At 51.0% G+C, this 25,921-nt stretch overlaps 1 protein-coding gene across 3 annotated transcripts in view; it reads left to right on the top strand.

Moving 5' to 3' along the window:
- The first annotated feature begins 3,477 nt into the window (after window positions 1-3,477).
- The window catches only part of DTX2 (deltex E3 ubiquitin ligase 2), a 36,099-nt gene continuing 13,655 nt past the window's right edge, over window positions 3,478-25,921 (top strand). For 2 of the 3 annotated variants that reach the window (XM_060649237.2, XM_060649234.2), the window contains exons 1-4: window positions 3,478-3,620; window positions 4,812-4,975; window positions 16,637-16,993; window positions 19,332-19,968. In XM_060649237.2, the coding sequence (XP_060505220.2) occupies window positions 16,726-16,993; window positions 19,332-19,968 (905 nt within the window). In that variant the 5' untranslated portion in view covers window positions 3,478-3,620; window positions 4,812-4,975; window positions 16,637-16,725. Of the gene's footprint in view, window positions 3,621-3,800; window positions 3,943-4,811; window positions 4,976-16,636; window positions 16,994-19,331; window positions 19,969-25,921 lie in introns of those variants that run through there. The other variant, XM_060649236.3, reaches the window with a different exon arrangement.

Raw genomic sequence — 25,921 nt, 5'->3', positions numbered from 1 at the left:
CCTGTGCATCTTCCTCATTCTTCTTCACTAGTGTTCCAAGGTCATTTAACCCGCCCTCTCCTAGTTGCTGCGGATCCTTTGCTACTATATTGGTTTCAAGTTCAGTTTGCAAGTGGCCGATCCCGGGCCCCTCATTTCCAGCTTCCTGAGGGCCATCCTGCTGCAGTCTCAGAACACAGCACACTCGCTCTGTCCTGCCTAAAAATTAAAAGTCCGTGCCCCCGCACATGCTCCCTCTTGCTGCTGCCCTATTTTGCTGCTTTTTCACTACCAGAACTCTCTATTTTCCCCAAATAAAAATAGTCTTTCTTTTCAGGTTACAAAAAAGGAAACCATTCATTGGGACACACTCAAATGGGGCAAGAAAAGTACAAAGAAAGTGAAAATCACCTGCTATCCTGCCTCTCAGACTTTACCGTGTTGTCTAGCGCCCTTCCAGGCACACACAGCCATGGGCAACCTTATGTAAGTAGCCTCATTCCACACGTGTGGGTTTATCCTCTCCCGCCCCCCCCCCCCCCCCCCCCCGCCGCCCCCATGAGTGGAACACAAAGACTGTCTTTGGAACCTTCCCAACCTTCCCAAGCACACACACCTGTGTGCATCTCTGTGCTCAGGCCTCTGCTTCTCAACGGAAACCACGAGGGACACACCAGTGGCCTCTGTGTAGTTAAGTTGGAAGTTTGGGGCGTTTCCTGGAGCCCGCAAGGCGAGAGAGCCCAGAGCTGGGAGACAGGAGCCCTCGGTTCTGGTATAGTCTGGCCTCCCAGCCGGCCACCTTGTTGGGCCTCTCAGAAGCGTCTGTCACCACTGAGTACCACCTCCATGGGACACTCCCCTTGATTCTCTGATTCACCAGGCTCGCCCCAGTCCAGCCTCCCTTCAGACACTTCTATGTTTCATCTGTCCTTCAAAAGTCAGTGTTCCTTAGCCTCGGACTAACCTTGCTTATCTTCTGAGGTCTTTCCACGTGATCTCAGTCTCATTGCCGGTGACTCCCCAGCCCTTGCCTCTACCCAGGCGGCTCCAGAACCTCCCATCTGGCTGTTCTTGCCGGTCTCCCTATCTCACCCTCACCTTGTTGACCGGACACCCCCCGCCACATTTCTAGTGTCCTCTACCTCATGGAAAGGCACCCCATGCACCCAGCCTTCCAGGTTGTGTCCTCTGTGAAGCTCCTCTACCCTGGCTTTCCCTCTGGTTCCCACACTGGTCCCCAACCTGGGCAGGCCCCTCAAGCCTTCCTCAGCGCTCTGGCTCCTCCTGCTCTCTGAGTTGAGATGTCTTCCCCTCTCCAGAGCCTAGGTTCCAGAACCTTTGCAGCCCGGCCTGCCACCACAGTTCTGTTTGAGCCTGTAGGTATGTGTGCAGTGGGATTTTTGGACAATATCAGGCAAGCATTTCACTGAGGAAAAAGGAAGCACTTAAGAAAATATCTTTTGAGTGTTGAAAGGCTTTTCTAATGCTTCAGACCGTTTCACCTTGTACCACCCTCCCACCAGCGAGGCCACTCATATAGGGGTGCTCAATCTGGAGTTAGACGCCACCTTGATTTTAAGACCAGCTCTGCCAGTTGCTGGCTGTGTGACCTTAGACACATCGCTTAAACTGTGTCTCAGTGACCCCATCTTTAAAATGGGGATAACGAGGGCGCTGGCTCACTTGGTAGAGCATGCGACTCTTGATCTCAGGGTTGTGAGTTCAAGCCCCACCCCTTCCACGGCATGGAGCCCACTTAAAAAATAAATAACATGGGGAGAATGATAATACCTACCTCATTGAGGGGCTTTAATGAAGTGATGCATGCCAAGTGTTTGGCACATACTAAGTGCTTTAGAAATGTTTGGTGTAGGGGTGTCTGGGTGGCTCAGCCAGTTGAGCGTCTGACTTCAGCTCAGGTCATGATCTCACCATTCATGGGTTCAAGCCTCACGTTGGGCTCTGTGCTGACAGCTGAGAGCCTGGACCCTGCTTTGGATTCTGTGTCTCCTTTTCTCTCTGCCCCTTCCCCTGCTTGCATTGTGTCTCTCTCGCTCTCAAAAATAAATAAACAGTAAAAAAAAATTTTAAAAAGAAATGTTTGGTGTAGATGGTCATGGCTGAGAAAACTGATTCTGAAAGAAGAGGGGAAATGTTCGCATCCTAATCTGTAGCCACTGCAGTCACATAGTATAAATCACAACTAGAAAGTTACCCTTCAGTTCTAGAAAGAGGGCTAGCTCTGGGTGTAATTGGGAGAAACTGACTTTGGTGTGTCCCCAAACCAAGGCCTGTGTCCTGTAAGTCAGGTCCTGGGTCATAAAGAGTCCTGGTCTAGGGTACCAGAAGTGGGGCCACAGGCACTCCTTCCCCTCCTTTCTGGGCCTCAGCTTCCTCTTCTATAAAATGAAGTTTTGAACTGAATGATGGGGGAGTTAGGGGAGCGTCTCTTTCTGAAATCCCTGATGAAGTGTGAGGGGTATTAGTGCGAGGGACACTACTCAACTAGAGTCCAAGATTCAGAGAACTCTGAACCCCCTGAACCTGTGTGCAAGATTGTACATGTAACATGTGTGTACATATATGTGAGCATGTACATCTGAGCATATTTTGGGAATAGCTTTCTTTAACTTTGAAAGGGAAGTCTGTGATCCCAGAAGGGCAGTCTCCAACCTGGTTCAGGCCTTGTCACCTTCTATCTGGACTACAGCAATGTCCACCAAACTGGTCTCCTAGCTCTTTTCTCTGTCCCTTTAACCTATCCTCTACCTACCGCACACGGTATCCTTCTACAGTGCAATGCTGACTGTCATCCCCTTGCTTTGAATCTTTCTATTGGTTCCAGCTGCCTAAATTCCTTGCATGGCATTTAAAGACGATCATAATCTTACCCAGCCTGCTCCCCACACTCCTGTCCTGACACACCCTAATCTATTTTCTCTGTCCTCAGCCCCTCCATATACCCTTTGCCCTGACCACAGAGAACATTTCACTGCTTCCCGATTGTGTCAGGCACTTTCACACGTCTCCTCCTTTGCAAGAACTTCTCTGTACTCCATCTGGCAAACCCCTATATATGCTTCAAAATCCAATTCATGCAACACCCCTTTGTGATGTCTTCCTGACACCCCCTCTCAAATTAAACACACCCTTCTGCGCTCCAACTCCTGTGTTCAAACTCCCATTTATCCCACTGTACTGTAATTCTATGTTTGAGTATCTGTCTCCCCAAATAGATACGAAGCTCTCCCAGGAGAAAAACCAAGTTCATAACTCACGTTTTAATCCCCGGTACCCAGCACAGGGCCTGACATCACCTACGTATCGGTAAAAAGTACCTAAAACGAGTCAGTAAGTTAACGAAGTCAGTGAGTGAACAGACTGAGGAGGAATAGATACACCTGAACAGGTGCGCGACGGGTTGGGCCCCGCCCCGCCCCCAACCCACGGAACTACATTTCCCAGAAGGCCCCGCGTCCTGGGCATGCGCACCGGGGCGCTAGGAAGCTGCGACGCCGAGTTTCACTCTGGCTGCGTCCTCAGAGTCGGAGCTTCAGCGGGAGCGGTGCCCAGGCCGAACCCCAGCTGTAGCCCGAGCGCGGCGGTGCCCTCAGCCTGCCCCCTCGCCTTCCTCAGCCTCGGTGAGAGGGGCGGGCAGGCCACCTGCTTGTCGTCAGGGCTGGGGTCCCGGGGGCGCGGGGTGGGGGGGGGGGAGGACGGGGGGCGAGCCGAGCTGGGACCGGAAGGGGGCGGGCGTGCGAGTGAGGGAGGGCCGGGCCGGGGAAGAGCCCCGGGGTGAGGTCCGGGGGGGATTGGGAGGACGGGCCGCCGCGTCGGGGAAATCGGAGGCGCGGGCAGCTTAGGACGGGACTGGGTGCCGGGTGCGAGGGTGAACGCCGGGTGGAAGCCGAAGGGCTAGCAGGGGGAGGGGCGCAGACCCTGGGAGTTTGGGGCCGTCGCGAGGTGGGTACCCCTCCCCACAGGACCGGGAGGAGGCGGGGGTGGCCTTGTCACCGGGCTACGCGGTGAGGGCGTGGATTCTCCCGGGGTCCGGGGTCTGCCTTCAGGTGGACGACTTCGCTGGAGCCCGGGGCCGTACTTTGAAAGAGTTTTTGCCCCGTAACTCTGCTTCCCTCGGCTCAAGTAGGGGTCGCCCTCCAGGAAACAGGAGTTTGCTGGGGCCCTGGGTTACTTTTGAGGGGTGCATAATGTATGTGGAGGAGGATTTAGAAGACCTTCTTTTCTGAAGCTGGCCTTCCGTCCGCCCCCCTCCCCTCAAGCCAGCTGCTCCCCTCCACACTGGTTCCACTTCCCTAAGTGCCAGTAACAATGGAAATGGTGTGTGCACGGGCGCTTGGCCCCTTAAGAATGAACTCCGAATATTTCTGCCTGCCGTCCTAGCTCCTCTGGAGTTCTGGAAGGTGAACTTTCTGATGAAGCCAATATCAGGCTTTACCATCAGGGTAGCTGTAACTAGGCCTCTTGTTCTTTTGCTGTGTGACCTTGGCCAAACTTCCACCCTCTCTGGTGTGTTAATTTTCTGGATACTTATCACCGCAGAGTGGCTTATGGAGTCCGTTTAGGCCTTTTCGTGAAATTGCTGAGGTGTTTGTTTGTTTGTTTGTTTGTTTGTTTGTTTCCACCGTTCCCTTGATGACTGAGTGGGTGGAGGGAGACCGTTGTACCTTCTGCCCTGCCCAGGCTGTTGGAAAATAAACCTGGTGGTTTCCAGTCCCCAGCCGCAGCACACAGACCCAACATCTGTGCGTTCGCTTTCACTGACTGCTGTTTCTCAATTTAAAACCTGATCATCTTTTTCCTTGTTGGCAAAGGTGCCTTGGAATTTGTGTTGCCGAGTCAGCAGGCCTTTCGGATTTGCTCGGCTTTTGTTGTTTGCGTTTATATCAAGATGGGAACTCAAACAAGTCAGTCCTCCTAAGGATCTACTGTCTCCATCAAGAAGGGACAGTTTGTGCCAGCTCTCCAGAGAGAGAAGGTAAGAGCCCCGGGGATGTTACAATGCTCCCTTCTCAATCTGGTTTTCGGTAGGGGAGGCTGGACTTTGAGGTCTCCGGGATGAAAAGTCAGCCTTGGGAGTTGATAGTTGATTGCCAACTGTCTTCAAATAAATTCAAGTGCTTTCTTGCCAAGGGCTTCTCCTGTTTAACCAGTCTTAGAGGATACTTTCCACGTGGTTTCCATTAGGGCATGCTTTATGGGATGAAGGACACAAGTCATGTTTTCTGCATCTGACCTGGAAATGTTTATGTCTTTTTTTTTTTTCCTGCACAAACAAAACCGGGTACCTCCTTTGTGTCAAGGCCCATGCCCAGTGCTGGGGTCCACTGGTGGGCAACGGTTCTTTCTGTCGCCCGGGAACGCATGGTTTCGTGGAACAGACAGACAAACCACAGATAGTGGCAAGGTGTTGTTGGTGCGATATGTGTGGAGGGGGAGAGGGGGGAGTCGCAGGGCAGAGCCCCAACCCCCCCGACCCCGTTTGTCCAGGAAGGGGTAGGAGGGAAGAGGAAAACTAAGGTGAGTCGTGGAGGAGGAGTAGGATTTGGAAAGGAGGGAAGAAGCCCCACAGAGGAGTTGACGTCTGCAGAGTCCAGAAGTTGCCTGGTGTGCCTGGGCCCCTGTAAGGAGCTCCCTGTGGCAGAAGCAACAAGAGACGGGTGTGGGGTAGAGGAGGCTGGTGAAGTAGGCAGAGGGCTGAGCGCGGAGGGTTTTGGGGGCCCTGCCAAGGCTCCGGGGAGCAGGATTTTAGCAGAAGAGGCATTTTATTTTTTAGTTTATTTTTTATTTTATTTTATTTTATTTTTTTTATTTAAAAAAAAAATTTTTTTTTTTTTAACGTTTATTTATTTTTGAGACAGAGACAGAGCATGAACGGGGAGGGTCAGAGAGAGGGAGACACAGAATCTGAAACAGGCTCCAGGCTCTGAGCTGTCAGCACAGAGCCCGACGCGGGGCTCGAACTCACAGACCGCGAGATCATGACCTGAGCCGAAGTCGGCCGCTTAACCGACTGAGCCACCCAGGCGCCCCAGAAGAGGCATTTTAGATGAGCACACTGGCTGGAAAGTATGGGATGGATTCGACTGGGTTATTCTCTTTGTGACTGTTTCCTTATGCCATGAGATGTGGCCCCCAGTTTGCTCATAGTCTCCTTGGAGAGATAGAATGGACGTAGAGAACTGTGGAGGGCAGACAGGTGCTGTGGAAGTTGATAAGCGGGTGTTTTCTTTCAGTCGGGCACATCGAGGCATCTTGGAGGTGCTGTTTAAATTGGGTCCTGGGGCGCCTGGGTGGCTCAGTCTGTTAAGCGTCCGGCTTCAGCTCTGGTCATGATCTCACGGTTCGTGAGTTCGAGCCCCACGTTGGGCTCTCTGCTGTCAGAGTGATGCCCACCTCTCAGATCTTCTGTCTCCCACTCTTTTTGCCCCTCCCCCAGTGGTGCTTTCTCTCTGCCCCTCTCTCTCTCAAAAATAAATAAACATTAAAAAAATAAAAAATAGGGGCGCCTGGGTGGCGCAGTCGGTTAAGCGTCCGACTTCAGCCAGGTCACGATCTCGCGGTCTGTGAGTTCGAGCCCCGCGTCAGGCTCTGGGCTGATGGCTCGGAGCCTGGAGCCTGTTTCCGATTCTGTGTCTCCCTCTCTCTCTGCCCCTCCCCCGTTCATGCTCTGTCTCTCTCTGTCCCAAAAATAAATAAAAAACGTTGAAAAAAAAAAAATTAAAAAAATAAAAAAAATAAAAAAAATAAAAAAATAAAAAATAAATAAATCGGGTCTTGAAAGTATGGGTAAGGTGAGGATGTGTGGCTACGTGGGTGGGATTCTGCACAGAGCCAAGGTATGGAGGTGGGAAAACTGGATGTATATGGGGGTAGCAGGTATGGATTGGGGGAAGGGGAGGCACAGACAAAAGTAAGGTATTGAAGGGAAGCTCCCTGGCAAATACAGTTGATAGGAAGGGACCAGACTGTGATGGGCTTTCAGTGTCAACCTAAGGAACTTGAACTTTATTCCGGAAGTATACTTCGGGAGGCTCAATCTTGCACTTGCCTCTCAGGTGGACCAGAAGGAGAGACAGATTTGGGGAGGCCACTTCAGAGAGAATACTTATCAGGGTGAGAGGCATATAAGTCCCAAGCAACAGGGCCTGAGGAGGGAGGAGAAAAAGGAAGCCGTGGCAGCTGCGGGGCTGGAGGGGAAAGGTTGTGAGGATGTAGAAACCCAGCTTTTTCTCGTAACTGCCTGGGGCCAGGGAATCCAGGGGGAAAGGACAATCAGGAAGGAAGATGAGTCTGGGTTCAGACATATTAAACTAAAAAAAAAAAAAAAAAAAAAAAAAGCTTTGTTAATGTTTGTTTATTTTTGAGAGAGAGTGCAAGCAGGGGAGGGGCAGAGAGAGAGGGAGACACAGAGAATCCGAAGCAACTCCAGGCTCTGAGCTGTCAGCACGGAGCCCAACGCAGGGCTCGAACCCACGGACCATGAGATCATGACCTGAGCCGAAGTCGGTTGCTTCACCTTCTGAGCCACCCAGACGCCCCCGGGTTCAGACATATTAAAAGTACCTAAGAGGCCAGCAGGAATGGGGCCATGGGCCACACAGAAACCCTGTGTCAGGGGTAGGGCTTGGTACTTGGGTTAAAATGTGTTGGTTTTCATTTCTACTTTGGGTAAACACAGAGCTAGATTAATACATGCTCATCACTGTTCACGCATGGCTTGCTTTTACTTATTTCCTAAGTGATTTGTAAGGAATGTAGTAAGTTACCGCGTTCCACCCACCCAGAACAAAAGCTTGAAACGAAAGTTTACCTGTAGTCATTTTATCATTCTCCCCATCCTGAGATAACCATTTTCCCCTCGCTTTCATGCTCATGTAGTTTTATGTGTTTCTGAGGAAAGTAAGAAAACGTTGCTAAGATTTCCCATCTTATCGCATGTCCTCTGATTCATTCGTATTCACTACTGAAGAATCCGTGAACACACCACAGCTTATGCATCTAATCTTCCACTGATGGGCACTTAGTTGTTTCCAGATTTTTGCTGTTGCAAATGTGCTGCTCTGAACATCCCCATACACGTCTGTAGTACAGGTGCAAGAGGTTTTCTCGGGTATGAATTTAGGGGTGATATTTTGCTGGGTCATCCATCATGTGCAACTTTCATAGATGTAGCCAGACTGTTCTCTGAAGTGGTCCTACCAGTATCCACTCCCTCAGCACCAGCGCATGGGACTCAGTTGCTTCACGTTTTTGCCAACACTCACTATAGGCAGACTTCACTTTTCCTGATTGAATGGATATAAAATGGGATCGTTGGGATCTTGATTTCTATGTTCCTGAACCCTGACATTGAATATCTCTTCATGAGCTTATTGGCATGTGTGTTTCCTGTGAAGTATTTGCTTATGATTTCTGCCAACTTTTTATTGTTTACTGGTTGTAAGAGTTCTTTATATATTCTTGATTTCAATCCTTTGTTCATATTGTGAGTATTTTCTTCCAGCTTGTAATGGGTCATTCTACTTAAAGACGTCTTTTGTTGACCAACCATTCTTTTAAAAAATTTTTTAATGTTTATTTTTGAGAGAGAGAGAGAGACAGAGTGTGAGCAGGGGAGGGGCAGAGAGAGAGAGGGAGACACAGAATCCGAAGCAGGCCCCAAGCTCCAGGCTGTCGGCACAGAGCCCGACGTGGGGCTTGAACTCATGAACCATGAGTTCATGATCTGAGCCGAAGTTGGACGCTTAACCGATTGAGCCACCCAGGTGCCCCATGTTGAACAATCATTCTTAATTTTCACATAGTGAAATTTTTTTTTTTTTTCATGTTTGTTTATTTTGAGAGAGAGTGTGTGAGTGGGGGAAGGGCAGAGAGGAGTGATAGAATCCCAAGAAGGCTCGGTGCCGTCAACACAGAGCCTGACGTGGTGCTTGATCCCATGACTCTGGGATCATGACCTGAGCCAAAATCAAGAGGCAGATGCTTAACTGACCAAGCCACCCAGGCGCCCCCCCACCTTTTTTTTTCTTTTTTGTTTTTGTACTCAGCGTTCTGTATCTTGTTTAAAAAGTCTTTTCCTGACCTTAGTCCTTGCCTTAAGGACCCTATGCCCTAGTGGAGGGCCAGGTAGATAATTGCACTCAGATATTACATGGACATTGATTGTTAGAAGTGGCCTCTTCTGCCAGAGTGGAGGAGTGGGTGTAAGTAAAGATTTCACAGGGTAGAGAGTCTCAAGCTGCCCTCAGGTACTGGGGGAAGACTGGCATGTCGGCAGAGGCCCTTTCCTACTCTCTGATAGAGATGTGGGTTCAGAGAAGTATTGCTCAACTATAGGACGCTGTGAGCACGGCGATGGGTGTTGGGGAAGCTGTACACTGATCACTCTGTGGTTAGTTTGCACATTGTCTGTGGCTGTTTTCACACTGTCGTGGCAGAGTTGCATAGATGCGACAGATGCCTTGTGTTCTGCAAAACCTAAAATATATGTGTACTTTCTGGCCCCTTACAGGAGAAGGTTGCTGACTCCTGCCGGGGGGGGGGGGGGGGGTGGTGGTGTCACGGTAACCGTGGTGACCTGGCGAGAGTGTGTCCCAGCCACCACAGTGGTTTAGTGAGTTGTTGCCGGATGGATAATGAATCTAGGTCAGCGCTGCAAATGTTGCCAACTTTTCTGCTTTCTAAAAGCTGGAAATCTGGAATTTTTTTTTTTAATGGTGAATATTCCAATTTTTAAACATCAACTCAGTTTTTAAAAAAACTGAAAACTGTATAGGCCAGGAAAAACACATCTGGCAGGCCGATTTGTCCAGCATCAGTGGACCCCTTCTGTCTCAGTGGACCCTGGGAACAGATTTGGGTTTCTTTATACCCGTGTATTCTTGGGCGGGTTGGTCATCCTTTTCTGCCTCCTCTTCTCGTCTATAAAGTCAGGAGAAGACCCACCCCAGGATTCATGTGAGTTTCTTAGTGCCTGGTGCCTCGTAAGCTCTTGGTTGGTAGTCATCGCTGTTACTCCTGCCACTGCTTCCATTGCTCCCCCATTTTGACCCCTGGGTGGGCCTGGGGACCAGGGCTCTGTCCTGACAGGTCGCCAGTGGTCACATTGCTCCTGGTAGAGAAGGATCAAAGGGATCCTTCGATACAGGGGATCAAAGATTGCTAGTGCCTGCCATCTGCTAGTGCCTGTCGCCTGTGGCTTTCGGTGCCCTATTTGAAGGCTCTGCCCTGACCAGCCCCTGGAGGGCTCAGGTAGGCACAGCTAGAGGAGGAGTTATCACTTCCCTTCCAGCGTGCAAGGGACAGATCATGTATTAGTATGCTTCCATAACTCAGAAACCTAGTAAGTTCTGGGCGGCACCGGCTCGAGCCATCTCTCTTCAAGACAAAAGCCTCATCTTGCAGTGCCTACCTCTTGCAGTGCCTACCTCTTGCAGTAGTTCAGGCACCTGGGTGGTTGCACCTTTTCTTGCAACTCAGAGATGGGGATGTCTCTTGGCAAAGAGGTCAGAGGTACTCTGACCAGGTCTGTTGTTTGTGAAACCTGCTGGGATAGTCAGTGGCCATCTAAAGTAACAATGCTAAGTCATGACGGTGGTGCTGGTTTGGTTTCTATTTATGATCTTTTAAAGGTGTTGGGCATATTAAAGAGACGTGTTACTGCTAACAGAAGTTACTTTCTCACTTTAGAAAATGTGAAGAGTTCAGGTACGTAAGGAAGTTGAACAAAAGGCCTCCTGAGGTTTCTCTAGTCAGTGGCCGCAGCTGTCCCGAACATTTTAGTGTTTCTGTTGAGTTTTCTCTCTGCTTCTCTTTTACCTGGTCAGAATAGTGCTACAGCAAATACCTTTATGTCAAAGGTTTTCTATAATCTCCTTAGATTGTTGGGTCAAAGTGAGTAAGCATTTCTAAACCACTTGATACCTATTACCACACTTTTCTGGAAAGGGTTTATCCTTCCCAGTGATATGAGGACTCTGTACTCCTGCCAGCACCAAGTATTGAAATTAAGGGGTGTTTGTGTGTGTGTGTGTGTGTGTTGTTTTTTCTACTATTTTGATAGGCCAAAAAATAATGTTCCGTTGTTTTTAATTTGTATTAAAAACGTTTCTAGTCAGGTAGAACATTTCTTTGCTGGGCTTGTGTGCAGGATTGGACTTTCCCAGGTCTGCGGGAGGGCTTCCTGATGGGACCCGGGGGGCTGGCTGCACTGTGAGAGGTCTGGGAAGGTTATACTCCCTGGGTCAACTGGTGGGTATGGAGTTTCAGGCTGAGCTTCTTGGAAAGGGTCCGAAGAAGAGGTGGAATAGAAAATAGGCCTCCTTGGGGCACCTGGGTGGCTCCGGCGGTTAAGTGTCTTGATTTCTAGGTCGTGAGGTCAAGCCCCGTGTCGGGCCTGGGTGTGGGGCCTACTTAAAAAAAAAAAAAAAAAAATAGGCCTCCTGGTTGCCTGCTCTCGCTGATTTCCCATCCATGCCCTTCAGAACTCTTCTGCAGAAGAGCATCCTGGGCGTTTCGAGAAGAAGGAATGAAGACCATTTCTGTGTCAAAAAGAACACCTCGTGTTCCTATATTTTATTCAGTGGGCGGCCTGTGATCACATTTGGAAACAGGTTCCACTGCTTGTAACAGGCTGGCAAACCCATCTGACCGCCTGAGTGGTGGAGTCTACAGACAGGGAAGTGACTGCCCCAAAGTCACCGAGTGTGGAGCACGTGTGCGCGCGCCGAGGGGGTCCTGACAGATCTCTCCATTTCCATCTCCTCTCGGGACATTGGAGGGTGTGGGACAGCCACTGTCCCAAGCATGGACTGCAGGGTGAACTGCTGAGCCCGGCACGGGTGGGCTTTGGAGGGATGAAGTGGGGTCCTCACGTGTTGGCAAGGTGGTGATCATCGCTCAGTGTGAGCACTGCTTTAAAAACCACACTCGAAGTCTTCTGCCCAGAGGCCGCAGCTGTGGTGGGATCCCTTCGTGTGGTTCACCCACCTGGAGGCCCACAATTAGGCAGGATGGTTTTCACTCACGTTCTTGTGCCAGCTCAGATCTTGTTCGAAAGCTTTTCTAAATCCTCTGGGGATAGAAAGACTCTGGGACACATGTAACTTTTTTTCTTATGTGTGAAAACTCCTCTCTGGTAGAACAGCAGATTTCCTCTGTGCCTCGCAGCCACAGTACTGTGGACAGGATTTGCAGCTAAATTGCACAAGAAAATGCGAAGGAAAGCAGGAAGGTTTTCTTCGTGGTCAAGGTTGTTGATATTTTTAATTTATTTTTTAAGTTTATTTATTTATTTTGAGACAAGGTGAGAAGGGGAGGGGCAGAAAGAGAGAGGGAGAGGATCCCAAGCAGGCTCCGAGTTGCCAGTGCATAGCCCAACATGGGGCTTGAATCCATTAACCATGAGATCATGCGCTGAGCTGAAACCAAGAGTCAAACGCTCAATCGATTGAGCCACCCAGGTGCCCCGTTAATATTTTTTAAAATGTTACTTTGGTCTCATAAGAAGTAATATGACCATTGTAGAGCATTTGTATGTACAGAAAGAGGTAAAAAAAAAAAAAATCCCATGATCCATCACTCCTATTAACATTTCAGAGATCTTCCTTCCAGTCTTTTTTCTCCTTTCAGCCTTTTTTTTTTTCCTAAGTTTATTTATTTTTAGTAATCTCTGCACCCAGCATGGGGCTTGAACTCATGGTGATCAAGAGTCTCAGTCAGGCTCCTCCAACTGAGCCACCCAGGCGCCCCTTCCTTCCAGCCTTTTAAAAATTAGTTCATGCAGGGCAGAAAGGACATAGGTTTTATGGCATCATAGATTTTGGTAAATTCTTAATTTCTTTTTTTTTTTTTTTAAGATTTTATTTTTAAGTAATCTCTATATCCAATGAGGAGCTCAAACTCACAATCCTGAGATCAAAAGTTACATGCTCTTCTGACCGAGCCAGCCAGGCACCCCAATTCTTAATTTCTTTTGGCCTCAGTTCTCTCGTCTATAAAATGGGCATAATTCCAGTTGAGGGTTGAGAGCTGGATGACAAGAGCACCAGGCAGAGTGTGTGCCCCGCAGTAGGTGTTCAATAAAGGGCACACCCTCCTGCCTAACGGCGGGGCCTGTGCAGTTCCATATCTTGTATTTTTCATTTGTTGTGAACATTATCTTAGGTCTGTAAGCCTTTCTTTTTTTTAAGTGTTTACTTATTTTGAGAGACAGAAATAGAGCGGGAGCAGGGGAGGGGCAGAGGGAGAGGGAGAATCTGCTCTGTCAGCGCAGAGCCTGACGTGGGGCTCAAACTCACGAACCGCAAGATCATGATCTTAGCCGAAATCAAGTCAGTTGCTCAACCAACTGAGCCACCCAGGTGCCCCAGGTCTGTAAGCCTTTTGTAAACATTTTTCAACACTTATATTCCATCATTAGAATGTACTGTAACTTATTTAAGAATTCCATTATTGTAGGTGTTCAGGTTACTTCTAGATCGAGGACTATTTCTATGGGCAATTATAATAATTATTATTTTCATAATTAGGGACACCCTAAATAGCCCCCATCATTAGGAGCCGAGACAAATTAGGTTTTTGGACTGCAGCTTCGTGATGGCTGAGGTTGTTGCAGAGAATGGGCGCATTGACATGGCTGTTGGACATGGGTGATTGCTCTGTTCAGGTACCATGCCAGTGGGCATTTTTGGGCATTGCTTCAGATGTGCCCCAGGCCCCTGGAGCAGAAGGTTCACTTCTCTTCTGTCCGCTGGGGTTTTAGACCCTCTGGGATATTAGGCATTTGAAGAACTGAAGCCCCAGCTTTGGGCCAGCACTAGCTCTGTCCTCAGAGAGTTCCTGTTCCGGTGGGGAGACAGACACCGAGACCAGTGGATGTCGTCGTGTTCGTGTTTGGATAAGTAGGATACACAGTGAAGACTCACAGGTGGGTGGAGTCAGCGCTTTTCTGGTGAGGTGTGGGTCAGAGGGCTCAGGAGAGGGGTGCTGTGACTGATTCTGGAAAGATGGTCATGTTTGGGTTCTTAGTGAAGAGAAGACTGGAGTCTGGACACACGTAGCAGCAGGATCTACAGCTGTGAGGTGGTAGGAAATGGCTTGGAATGCTCTGGCACTTGCTAAAATTTGGTATGGCTGGATGTAAGGTGGAGGCCTTGGTTTGAGGGGGGACCAGTGGCCGTGTCTTCTTCATCTCTGGGTCTTTAGGACCCCAACAGTGCCTGAGGAGGGTGCGCCCCTGGTCGGTGGAGGCCGAACACGTTCAGGAAAAACTTGAGCTGCAGCACTAGCCTGCATTTCTCTGGCTGTTTGGCAAAGTTCTGCGAGTTGGTTCATCCGGGGATGTGCGGACATGCTGGAGCGGACCATGGGTGCTGATCTGTGGGAGGCCCCCGCTGCCTGCCGGGTGAGTGATGCCTGCCAGGAGGTGCCAGGAGGAAAGTCCGGGCCGGGAGTAGCTGGCTCTGAAACCGGTCCTGTGATTTGTACCTGGATGTGGTTACAGAGACTTCTAATTGTAGTCACGGAGCTAATAAGCCAGCCAGCCCGAGGGCATCCCAGGTCTGATCCTCCAGAGTGGGACGTGTGCTCTCATTGGAGCAGCTGGCAGCTCACTGGCGGCCCTGGCACCCGCGGGCGTGCTCCGCGTTCTTGCAGGCCTGACTCATCGCCCGCGTTCTCGTGCTGTGTAGCCCAGTGCCGCCCCAGGCTGCCGCTCCTCACCCGGACTTGAGGGGTGGGAGGGAGGCCCCGGGGGATGGGGGGCAGGGGTGGGCAGGGAAAGGGAGGGAGGACAGGCTCCGCGGATATCTGCTGTGTGCCAGGTGCTGTGCTGTGTGCTCTGTACCACCTGTCTGTCTGAATGCCCGTGAAAAGCACAGAACATGGATGTTGTTATCATCATTGTCAAGTAGGGGAAAGCAAACTTGGAGAGCTCGGGTACCTCTGTCAGGATGACACAGCGAGTGGAGTAAGTAAGCCTGTGCCTGTTCCTTTCACCTAGGGCTCCAGCTCTGCCTTCCTTGTGGCGGGTGTCGTTGGCCTTCTCGACACCTTGACAGTGCAGTGCACTCGCAGGGACAGCAGCAAAAAGCCCAGGGTCCCACTGTGTAAGCAAGTCCCCACAACTGCCTGGGCCTTGATTTCCTCATCTGCAAAATGGGGAGAAAATTCAGCGTGTTCACTTAAGAGGGTTGTGTAGGAATCCGAACAGATGGTGTGACTGGGAACCGTACTGGCACCGGGGCCCTGGGTGGACGTGCTGTAACTGCTGAGGGTGCTGGGGGACTTGGGACACAGCTTCCTCTCTCCTTCCGCCTTTCTCAGCGCGGCCTGTAAGTGGAGCCCAAGGTGGAGTCAGGCTGAGTTTTCCTCTCTCAGAAATGGACATTAGAGCCGGTTGACCTGGGCTTGTTCTCTGCCGCCACTCAACAGTATTCATGTGACCTTCAATAAGACCTTGACCTCTCTGAGCCTTGTAAAGTGGGAGAAATGCCACCTTGTCAGTCTGTTAGGCGTACACGAGACAGGTATATTTGGCGTTTGCCACTACACTGGTCCTGTTCCTCCTGAACTCCGGGTGCTGGTGCTCCGGGCGCCTGGCGCGGTACGTTCACGGTATAGCGCCCTTCCTCAGACCGCTGCAGGCGGCTTCGCGTTCAGCCGTGTTGTCGACTAGTATGTATACAACACTTAGCACATGACAGGATCTCTGCTGGAGCTGCCGATATGACTGTGGACAAGACAGACTCCCCGGCTCGCTGCCGTCTGGAGGAGCAGAAAAATCTGGAACGTCCTCCTCCTCATACATATATAGAGGCATTAGCATTCTGGCCGGTGCTGCAAGGCAGAAGCTCACGTGAGCCAGGGAAGGGCTCCCTGAACCACACAGGCTGGGCCTCAAGGCTGAGTAGAGTTTACAAGAGAAGAGGATGGGCGAGGGTGGCTGAGAGAAGAGTGTCTCAGGAGCTGGGTGTAAACTCTCTGGGCCTGACTGATGGTCAGCTAGGCCCAGACACGGGTGTGGAGAGGCCGGCCTTCTGCATCTGTGAGATCTTAATGTTTATCTAGGGCGCCCTTCATGGTTAATGAAGTCTCCTGGGTACCCTGGAGACCTGGGCGGAGCTAGGACCAGGCTTTCAGTCTCAGCTCTGCCATTGACCCTCTTGAGGGTCCTTGAGCCCCCAGTCCTTTCTGAGACACAGGTTTTTCCCATCAGGAGCATAGCGGTATCTCCCAAACCTGCGTTGGAAACCATAGAGTGTTCACATAATTGTAAGGGGTCATTGTGGCCTCAGTGCACGAAGGATTTGGGGTGATTCACGAAAACAGTATACAAGGATATACTCAGTAGTTAGGTCAGAGGGAAATGATTGGTAAAAAGAAGCTGGGCTGTTGATTAGCACCCAAAATTCACTCCACAGTATCTTGCTGAACATTTACAGAGGCAGGTACGTTGCTTGATTGACTGAATTCTTCCTGGCTGCCTGAACAAAAAGACAGGATCAGGTACTTGATTCACAATGCTCTTTTCTTTTAGGGAAAAAAGTGATTGTGGGAAAATATTTTTTTTCCCCCTGCATTGAGGCCAACTCTCAGGGACACCGTGTATGTTGATAACTGTTTGTCCTGTTTACAGGTCTGCTGGAAGCACTGGGCAATGAACCCGAGACTTCAGCCCAGAGTGGTCTGAAACCATTTGGGAAGGAAGAGGGAGTCCTGGGGAAGATGGCCATGGCCCCAGGCCCTTCCCTGGCTCAGGTGTACACCAGCCCCGTGGCAGTGGCCGTGTGGGAATGGCAGGACGGGCTGGGCACCTGGCACCCCTACAGTGCCACTGTCTGCAGCTACATCGAGCAGCAGTTTGTCCAGCAGAAGGGCCAGCGCTTCGGGCTGGGGAGTCTGGCCCACAGCATCCCCTTAGGCCAAGCTGACCCCTCGCTGGCCCCTTACATCATTGACCTCCCCAGCTGGACCCAGTTCCGCCAGGACACTGGTAAGACACTTCCTGCCTCTAGTACGTGTTGGAGCACCTGCTTTGGGCCAGGTGCCATGCTGATGGTGGAGTTATATATAGAATTGACTCTCGGCCCTTCATCCTGTCCCCGACAGGTGCTGTGAGTGGTACAGGTACCACAGTATAGGATGTACCTCTTAGTAGTAGGGAGTGCCTTGAGAGCGCAGGGCAGAGGCCCGCCCCGCCCCTTCCCCCCTGTTTCCTAAACCCAAACTGCCTGCTTCCACCTGCAGAAATGGAGGGGCTTGTGGGCAGAGAGGCCAGCACAGAGGAAGAGTGCCGTGCTAGTTAAGAGGGCCTGGTGATGAGTTCTGCTTCCGCTGCACAGTGTCCGTGTGACCTGAGCAGGTTACTTTATTCTCCTGTGTGCTCACATTAGGGTTTGTTGTGTGTTTTGATCAGTATTACTGAGAATGGGACCACCAAGTTCCCCTCGGAGTTGTTCCCCGTCCGTCTAACCCAGTGGTTCTCAACTGGGGGTGTTTTGTCCCCTAGGACATTTGACAACGTTTGGACACATTTTTAATTGTCACAAGTGGGGCAGGGAGCCACTGGCGTCTAGTCAGTAGAGGCCAGGGATGCTGCTAAATGCACGGGACTGGCCCCACGACAAAGAATTCTTGGCCCAGGATGTCACTGGTGGGGAGACTGAGAAACACTACTCTGATCCCTACGGCAGCGTCCTTGGGTGTGTGAGGACTGAGCCTTCCAATCAGTTGGATACAGAAGAAAGTCCTTGCCTTCCTGATGCTTAGAGTCCACTGAGAAAGGCAGCAAACAAGATATGTAATGTGGAAATTGTGTATTGTGTTAGATGGCAGTAAGTGTTAACCAGGGAATGGAGGTGTTGGGAGAGGTGGAGGTCTGAGCCAGGGTGACCAGGTCACCAGGAAAGGGGTCTAAGACAGACCTGAGGGAGGGGCAGGTTGTCCCTTGAAGGGACTTTGGCTTTGGCTTTTATTCTTTTTTTTATTTTTTATTTTTTTCATGTTTATTTATTTATTTTGAGAGACAGAGAGGGAGAGGGAGAGTACAAGCAGGGGAGGGGCAGAGAGAGAGAATCCTAAGCAGGCTTCGCACTGTCAGCGCGGGGCCCGATGCAGGCCTCGGTCTCACAAACTGTGAGATCATGAGCTGAGCTGAAATCAAGCTGAGCTGAAATCAAGCCAGACGCTCAATTGACTGAGCCACCCAGGCGCCCCTTGGCTTTTATTCTGAAAGGGGGAGCCGTGGGAGGATTTGGGCAGAGGAGTGCTGTAATCTGATTTGGAGGTGAAGAGTATCCCTCTGGCTGCCAAGGATGGAGGCGAGGTGGGGGTCAGGAGACCAGTAGAAGCAAATTGCAGTGATCATCTTTTGGCAAGTATTCTTGGAAACATGGCCCGAATTAATTTTTCTCTGTAATCATCAGGTTTGGTTTAGTAAGAATATAAGCTAACCACAGGGTATTTCCCAGTAGTTGCTGCTCGAAGAGTCAAAGGGTATGGTACATCCACGTAAGAGACTTACGTAACAATGAATACTGAGTTATGTATAAAATTTTAGAGATGTAAGGAAAACTGATGGCCTAACAGAAGAAAACAGCCCGAAAAGTTTTCAATGTGATTGTCAGCTTCCTAAAAGGACGTGTCTAGAAGATGAGATGGGAAGAAATGCATTGTGATATAAGCTGTGTGGTTAGATTATGGACGGTTTAATTTTCTTAACTTTCCTTTTTTTTTTTTTTTTCCCAGTTTTTTAAGTGAAGCTACATACGTTTCATCATTAGAAATATTTTGAAAAAGCCTGGAATCTGAGCCATAGCTGTTCTTTGACCTAAGCTCCTGGTATCCCCTACTCCTGCCGAGGAGCACAGATCCCCCTCTGCCATTAGGTCCCTTTGAGCCATAGTTTCTTTACAGAGAGGGAGCTTTCTACCCTTCTACCCTTCGCCCAAAATTTGGAAGGAATAACCAGTACCAGCCTTTAGGTCAGATAGCAACATGACCCTATGTACACTGACCATGTTGGTTTCTTTTGGTTGTAGAAAAAGAATTTTTTTTTTTAATGTTTATTTATTTTTGAGAGAGCATGAGCGGCGGAGGGGCAGAGAGAGGGGGAGACACAGAATCGAAGCAGGCTCAGGCTCTGAGCTGTCAGCACAGAGCCGGACACGGGGCTCGAACTCACAAACCATGCCATGAGATCATGACCTGAACCGAAGTCGGACGCTCAACCGACTGAGGCACCCAGGCGCCCCAAAAATAATTTTTAAGCCCTTTTTGTTTTGGGGGGCTAGCAGATTAGCCATTTACGTGTCCTCCTCCTTTTCAAACAGGTACCATGCGGGCTGTGCGGAGGCATCTGTTCCCCCAACATTCAGCCCCGGGCCGGGGCATCGTCTGGGAGTGGCTGAGTGACGATGGCTCCTGGACAGCATATGAAGCCAGTGTCTGTGACTTCCTGGAGCAGCAGGTGGCCAGGGGCAACCATCTTGTGGACTTGGCTCCCCTGGGGTACAACTATACCGTCAACTACGCCACCCACACGCAGACCAACAAGACTTCGAGCTTCTGCCGTAGTGTGCGGCGCCAAGCAGGACCCCCATACCCGGTGACCACCATCATTGCCCCACCGGGCCACACGGGAGTCGCCTGCTCTTGCCATCAGTGCCTCAGTGGTGGTGGAACTGGCCCCGTGTCGGGCCGCTACCGCCACTCCATGACCAACCTCCCGGCTTACCCTGTCCCCCAGCCCCCCCACAGGACCGCCATTGTCTTTGGGACCCACCAGGCCTTTGCCCCGTACAATAAGCCCTCACTCTCTGGGGCTAGGTCTGCACCCAGGCTGAACACCACCAACCCCTGGGGTGGGGCACCGCCCTCCTTGGGGAACCAGCCCCTCTACCGCTCCAGCCTCTCCCACCTGGGACCACAGCACCAGCCCCCAGGATTGTCCACTGCCGGCGGAGCCAGGTATCATGTGTTTTTGAGGGTCATATTGTCTACCTCTGTGCCCTGTCGGCAGGCTTGGGTTTCTGCTTTTACTTAGCTGGGAAGATGTGCCCAAATACCTACAGACCTGGCCCCTGCCTCCTTGTCTCTGCATCGTCTCCTTTGCATGTGCCACCTGGTACCCAGGTGCTGGCCTTCCACAGCCTTGCAATGCATGGAGCCTCCCTGACCTCTGGTGCTTGAGCGCTGGTCGTTGCCACATGGGTTAAAAACAGTAATGCTTGCAGCCAGCCAGGAGAATCAGGTTCTCTGTAGAGCAGGTAAAGGTGTGCCTGTGTGCCACATCGCTCGTGCCGTGCACCTGAGAATGTTTCGTTGATTCCTCCTCTGTGCCAGGCACTGAAGACACAGACGTGGGACATTCTCTCCCACAAGCCCACAGTCTGGTCCAGGGGGAGGCTGTGAGCCCAGTTTTGGTGCTTAACAGTCGGTTGAGGAGAGAACAAAACACTGGGTGTGTGGCAGGTGGCATCAGGTGACAGGACGGCTTCCATGCTGGTGTAGTCTGGCCCAGTGCCTCCTAGAGCTCTCTGCTCCTTGAGGGGGATGATGAAATGTGCCCCATCCGGACCAGGGAGCACCTAAAAGTCAGGAAACCTCTTGGAGTGGCCAGTGGGGGCTGCTCTCTGGGTGCTTGGAGACCTGTCACTGACAAGGGGCCTTGTCAGTGATCATTACTGAGGGTGTTGGGCTTGGAGAACATTTAGAGAATTCCAAATGGGAGCTGGGATGGGGGGCTGGTTTCTGAGATGGTGACCGGAGAAGGTGGGTAGTGACTGGATGTGTGGGCCTGTAGCGGGCCTGTGACTGCCCTGCCCCCCAAGGGGGTCAACATCTTGTTGGTTTGGACTGACGTTGGCCAGTCAGCTTCTTGGTTCTGCCTTGCTCATCACCCAGCCGCATCCCTGCCTCCTTGACCATGGTGAGTGAGGGCTTCCCAGTGTGGACAACACTTTCTCAGCGGCTTCCTGGACCTCTAGCTAATTTTTTTTTCCCAATGTTTATTTAATTTTTAGAGAGGCAGAGAGCGAACAGGGCAGGGGTGCAGAGAGGGAGACACAGAATCTGAAGCAGGCTGTAGGCTCTGAACTGTCAGCAAAGAGCCTGACGGGGGGCTCAAACCCACGAACCTTGAGATCATGACTTGAGTTGAAATCTGACGCTTAACCAACTGAGCCACCCAGGCACTCCTAGCATTTTTTAAAGCTAGGTTTCAGAGGACCCTGCCAGCTTCTGTAAGACAGGGTGACAGCTGCCATTCACTGAGCACACATTGCCAGGCCCTATCGAGCAGGCTGTGTGAATGATGTAAGTAATCCTTATAGTGACCATATGGTAAGTGGTGTCCTCAGCTTACGGGTGAGCACACCGAGGTTGACAAGGTTGGCAGCATAGCCAGCAAGTGGTAGAGTTGGGGTTAAACCAGGCCCCACAGCAGGCTGTAAGGGACACGTGGAGTTCTTGAAGCTGTCTTAAAGGCAGAGTAATAGGAAGGCAGCGGTATCTTGAGGGATGACTTTGGGGAGTCCATAGACAGGAGGAGAATGGGTCAGGGCATCTTCTGGGGGCATCTCCTTCAGGGAGTGGGAGCAGGTGGACCTGAGTTCTTTCTGGGAATGGGGCTACAGGAGCTTTCACTTGGCCTTCTCCCCGGATTTTCACGTGGGCGTTAGCGAACGGGGCTCTGGGCTGTCCCAGCCCCACCCAGCGTGCTGTGAGGCCCCCTATAGTAAGTGGGTCAGGATCTTTCAGGGAAAAGTGTGCTGTCTGCCAGCACAGAATGGTTATCAGCATGACCAGAGCCTCTTCTACTAGGTCAGTTCTGCTGAGCCTCCTGGGGCTTCTTAAGTTCTTACAGATTATTTTGAGGCACATTTCTAGATAGTTCTAGAACTGGGATTCTGGGATTGAGCCAAGTGATTTGATTGATGGGCTTTGTTGCTCTGTCCTGGTACAGGGTTCCCATTGGTCTCTCCTGATATTTCTCTGGCGTCCCCCCTCCCCAGCCTGAGGGCCCGAGAGACTGCCACAGGGGGCCCCCTAGTACAGGCCAGGCAAGTTACAGAAGGGAAGGTCTTACCTTTGCTTCTGGGCCTGCGTGTTGCTACTTGCCCTGCTTGCCTTGGTTGTAAGCCAGGAAGGGGACCAGGCCAGCCAGCTCTGTTAGTTGAAACCGCCTCGAAGGAGCCTTCCTCCTGAGGTGGGTGTTCATCTTTATCTCCTCCAGCTTTTCAGGAGCTGGGAGAGGCACAGTTCACTTGCATGGGCCTATCCTTGTTTGGAAGAACAGGATTTCTCCCACGTCTTATTTGCATCGATGCTCTTTAGTTCACCCCCTTCCGGTGGGTGTCGTAGAGCTGGCTGGAAGGGGTGTAACAAATACCTAGTGTCTTGACCCAGCAGGGCTAGGATGATCGAAAACACTCGACCCCTTGGTCGACCTCCTTGGGGGCTGTGGTCTGGTTCTCCAAGGTGAATGATTGTCAACTACATTCACTGAAAATTCCCCAGAGAGTGGCAGGCTGGCGGCACCATGGGCTGGGGAAGCCTGAGAACCAGCTGTACTTACTGGTAGCCGCTGGAAAGAACATGTGAATGAGTGGAATCAAAATTCACGGAACCCATGTGGTTTTTATTTGGGAACCCGTGTGGTTTCACATCGCTTCTTGCTCAACCTGGGTAAAACCTTGGCCGACTGACTTCCTTGTGGGAGGCTTTCTGAGTAGGCAGTAATACATTGAGAAGGGACTTCGTCTGTCTGTCACTGAGCTGCTGGGTTTAAGAAAATTTCCTAGTAGCTGAACTTTATCCCTTTAAGCACCAAAACTTGTGTTTTAATGATGTGGGGTGGAAAACTTTCCAAAATGTGTCACATGCACACTCTCGTCTTCTTTAATAGGGGGTGTGGTGGCTTAACGTTTTGATGACTTCTGGTAGTGATCGTGACCTGCAGTCTGTTGCAGCTTTGGTGTGGCTGAGCCCCGGGGCGCCTTGCCTTTGCACTAAATGGCCCTTGGAAATGGCTCTGCCGGTTTGCTTTCATCTGCTCTGTTCTTGCTACTGCTGTTCTCCCAGCCTCTAAAGGCACTCCCACCTGCTGTCAGCCTGGCCTGGGTGCTCGGGGGTCCTGGGTCCCAGGGGGACCTTCCTCCCGACTGGCTGTAGGCCCTTGGGTCAGCTCTGTTCCCTTTCCACGTCCCTCCTTTCCCCTCTTAAGATTAAGGAGTTGGGCTGGGAAGTGTGACATTTCCTTTTGCTCCAGTATTACAGTTTTCAAGGTTTCAGGGGAGCCCTGCAGGAAGGTACCCGGCGGCTCCTCAGCTTTCCTGTGTCCCCTTTGCTCCTCTGAGAAGAGGGGAACAGTGGACATTTGTACTGGGCTGTGGATTGAGCCTCACAACCACCCCAGGGGCCTTTTAGAATCGTTCTCATCTTATGAATAGAAAAATTGAAGCTCAGAAAGGGTACTCGACCTGGCCAAGGGCACACAGCTTTAAGCTGGAGCGGGTGCTGTTAGCGGGGTCTCCAGAGCCCCCCGCCCCGAGCCGTGTCACATTCCCCATACTGCACGTGCTGCCCGGGGTTGCTGATTAGTGCTGGCTCACCCTGTGGGGAGCTGGTAGGAGGCTATGCATTTCCTTGGTCCAGCCTCCCAGCCTTGCCCTTTGCCCAGGGGCTGTCCAATCTCGCCTTCACAGAAGAGTAGAAATCCTGGGGATAGTCCCAGACAAGAGAGCCAGGTTGGGCCTTGTAGGTAGACCCAGGAACAGGGGAGGCCCCGAAGGTTGCCTGAGCCCATGACTAGAAGGGCTCTACCTTCTGGAATTCCTTCACTTCTAGAACCTAAGAATTGCAAAGACCGTCAGAGATTATCTACCTTCCTTTAAAAAACCCAAATGGGAGGCGCCTGGGTGGCTCAGTCGGTTAAGCAGCTGACTTCGGCTCAGGTCATGATCTCGCGGTCTGAGTTCGAGCTCCGCGTCGGGCTCTGTGCTGACAGCTCGGAGCCTGGAGCCTGTTTCGGATTCTGTGTCTCCCTCTCTCTGACCCTCCCCTGTTCATGCTCTGTCTCAAAAATAAATAAAACGTTAAAAAAAATTAAAAAAAAAATAAATAAAAATAAAAAAAATAAAAAACCCAAATGGAGAAACAGGCCCAGGAAGGGGGTGGTGGTTGCTCCAAATCAGTTTAGTGGGACCAAACCCTAGCGTGGGTGGTCTGAATGCCTGGCTCTTCCCCTGCATTATCAGAGCACTCCGGAGCCAGGTCCCTTGTTCCCTCAGGCTTGAGTGTAGCTGAGGCGGGGGCCACGATGTGAGTAGTGTGGCCACACGGGTTATTCTCTTTGGGGAGAACAATCAAGAAATGAAAACAAAACAACCTCTTTCTTCACTCAGACAAATACCGAAGTGCCTGCTGGGCTCTGAACCCTGTGCGGGGCCCTTGGCAGCTTCAGGACCAGCCGAGTGAGAGGTTCTGGTTTGGAGCAGGACCAGCCAGCTCCATGTGGCTTTCCACCAGTGGGATCTGTGACCCAGGGCAGTGGTAGGGAAGGATCTGTGGCAGCTTCCAGGAGCACTGTGGGAACCAGGCAGGTTGTTGGTTCTCTGGCAGCTGTAAGGGCAGCACAGTAGATGGGAACTGTCCGACATTTCCTGAGCGCCTTCCCAGCCCCAGGCCAGGCCCTGTGGAACAGACAATACGACCTGACCCTGTCTTTGGGGATTCTGGGATTCTGCAGGGACTGTGCAGAAGTTTCGGAACCCTTCTGGTGTGGTCATCTTTAACGTGGGCAGGATGGGCTGGAAGACGCGGGAATTGGGCCGGGGTGGGGGGGGTGGATTGTCAGGCGTTTCGGGCCATCTCCGCCAACTGGTCTCCAGTGTGGGGCTCTTCCCAAACCAGAGTCGTGTAGATTTATTAACACTTGAGAAATAGAATGTCTTAGAACCAGATAAATGACTCAAACATAGTTACTGTGGGAAGCAAGACCCCCATTTAAAAAAAAAAAAAATCCAAAAAGAAATTCTTCTATTTTGAACTGGTTTTAGGTTTATAGAAAAGTTAAGAAATAGTGAAGAGAGTTACCATATCTCCCTTCCTTGACTCCTCTCATAAACATCTTTCATAACCATGCTGCAGTCTTCAGAACCCGGGAATGGCCATGGGTGCGTTCCTGTTAACTAAGGACTTTTCTCGATTTTCACCGGTTTTTCACCACTGTTTCCATTCTGTCCCAGGATCCTGGGGGACCCCACTTTGCATCCAGTTTTGCTTTCTTCTTCCTTTCCTCCCTTCAGTAGGAGTTCCTCCTTTATCTCCCATAACCTTGACACTTTTAAAGAGTTACTTTGTCGAATGTCCCTTAATTTGGGCTTGTCTGTTGGTTTCTCATGCTTAAGGTTATGCACTTTTGGCAGGAACCACAAAAATGGTGTTCTGTCCCTCTCAGAGCACCATTTCTGGGGTTCCTGGTGTTGATTGGCCCTATTACTGGTGATACTGGTCTTGAGTACTTGTTAGAGCGGGTTGCTGCCAGATTTCCCCTCTTCAGGTACCATAGAGCTCTTATTCTGACAAAGTGAGTGAGCTCAGAATTCTTTTAGGATTGTCTTCAGAGTCTGAATTGCCCAGGAAAACATTTTTTTTTTTTTTTGACAGTTTATGCTTCCTTCTTGATCGCTTGTAAAAAGCGGAGGCTCACCGCCAGCCGCCGCCCCCCCCCCCCCCCCCCGCCCCTGTTCTCTCCCATCACTGCTCTGGCCCTGCCAGCCGATGCTTCCCCCACTCAATGCCTGGGTTGGAGTTTGACGTCCCCACTTGATTTTTGCGGCGGTGGTGGGGCTGGCTCTGGGCTTCACATCCTCAGCAGTCAGATTCTGTAGGTTAGTTTGGGTCTAAGAGTGCTGAAATT

The sequence above is a fragment of the Panthera onca genome, chromosome E3, assembly GCF_046562875.1.
Source record: "Panthera onca isolate mPanOnc1 chromosome E3, mPanOnc1 haplotype 2, whole genome shotgun sequence".
NCBI lineage: Eukaryota > Metazoa > Chordata > Mammalia > Carnivora > Felidae > Panthera > Panthera onca.
Note: the sequence above shows the minus strand (reverse complement) of the source record. Positions and strands in the feature narration are given on the sequence as shown.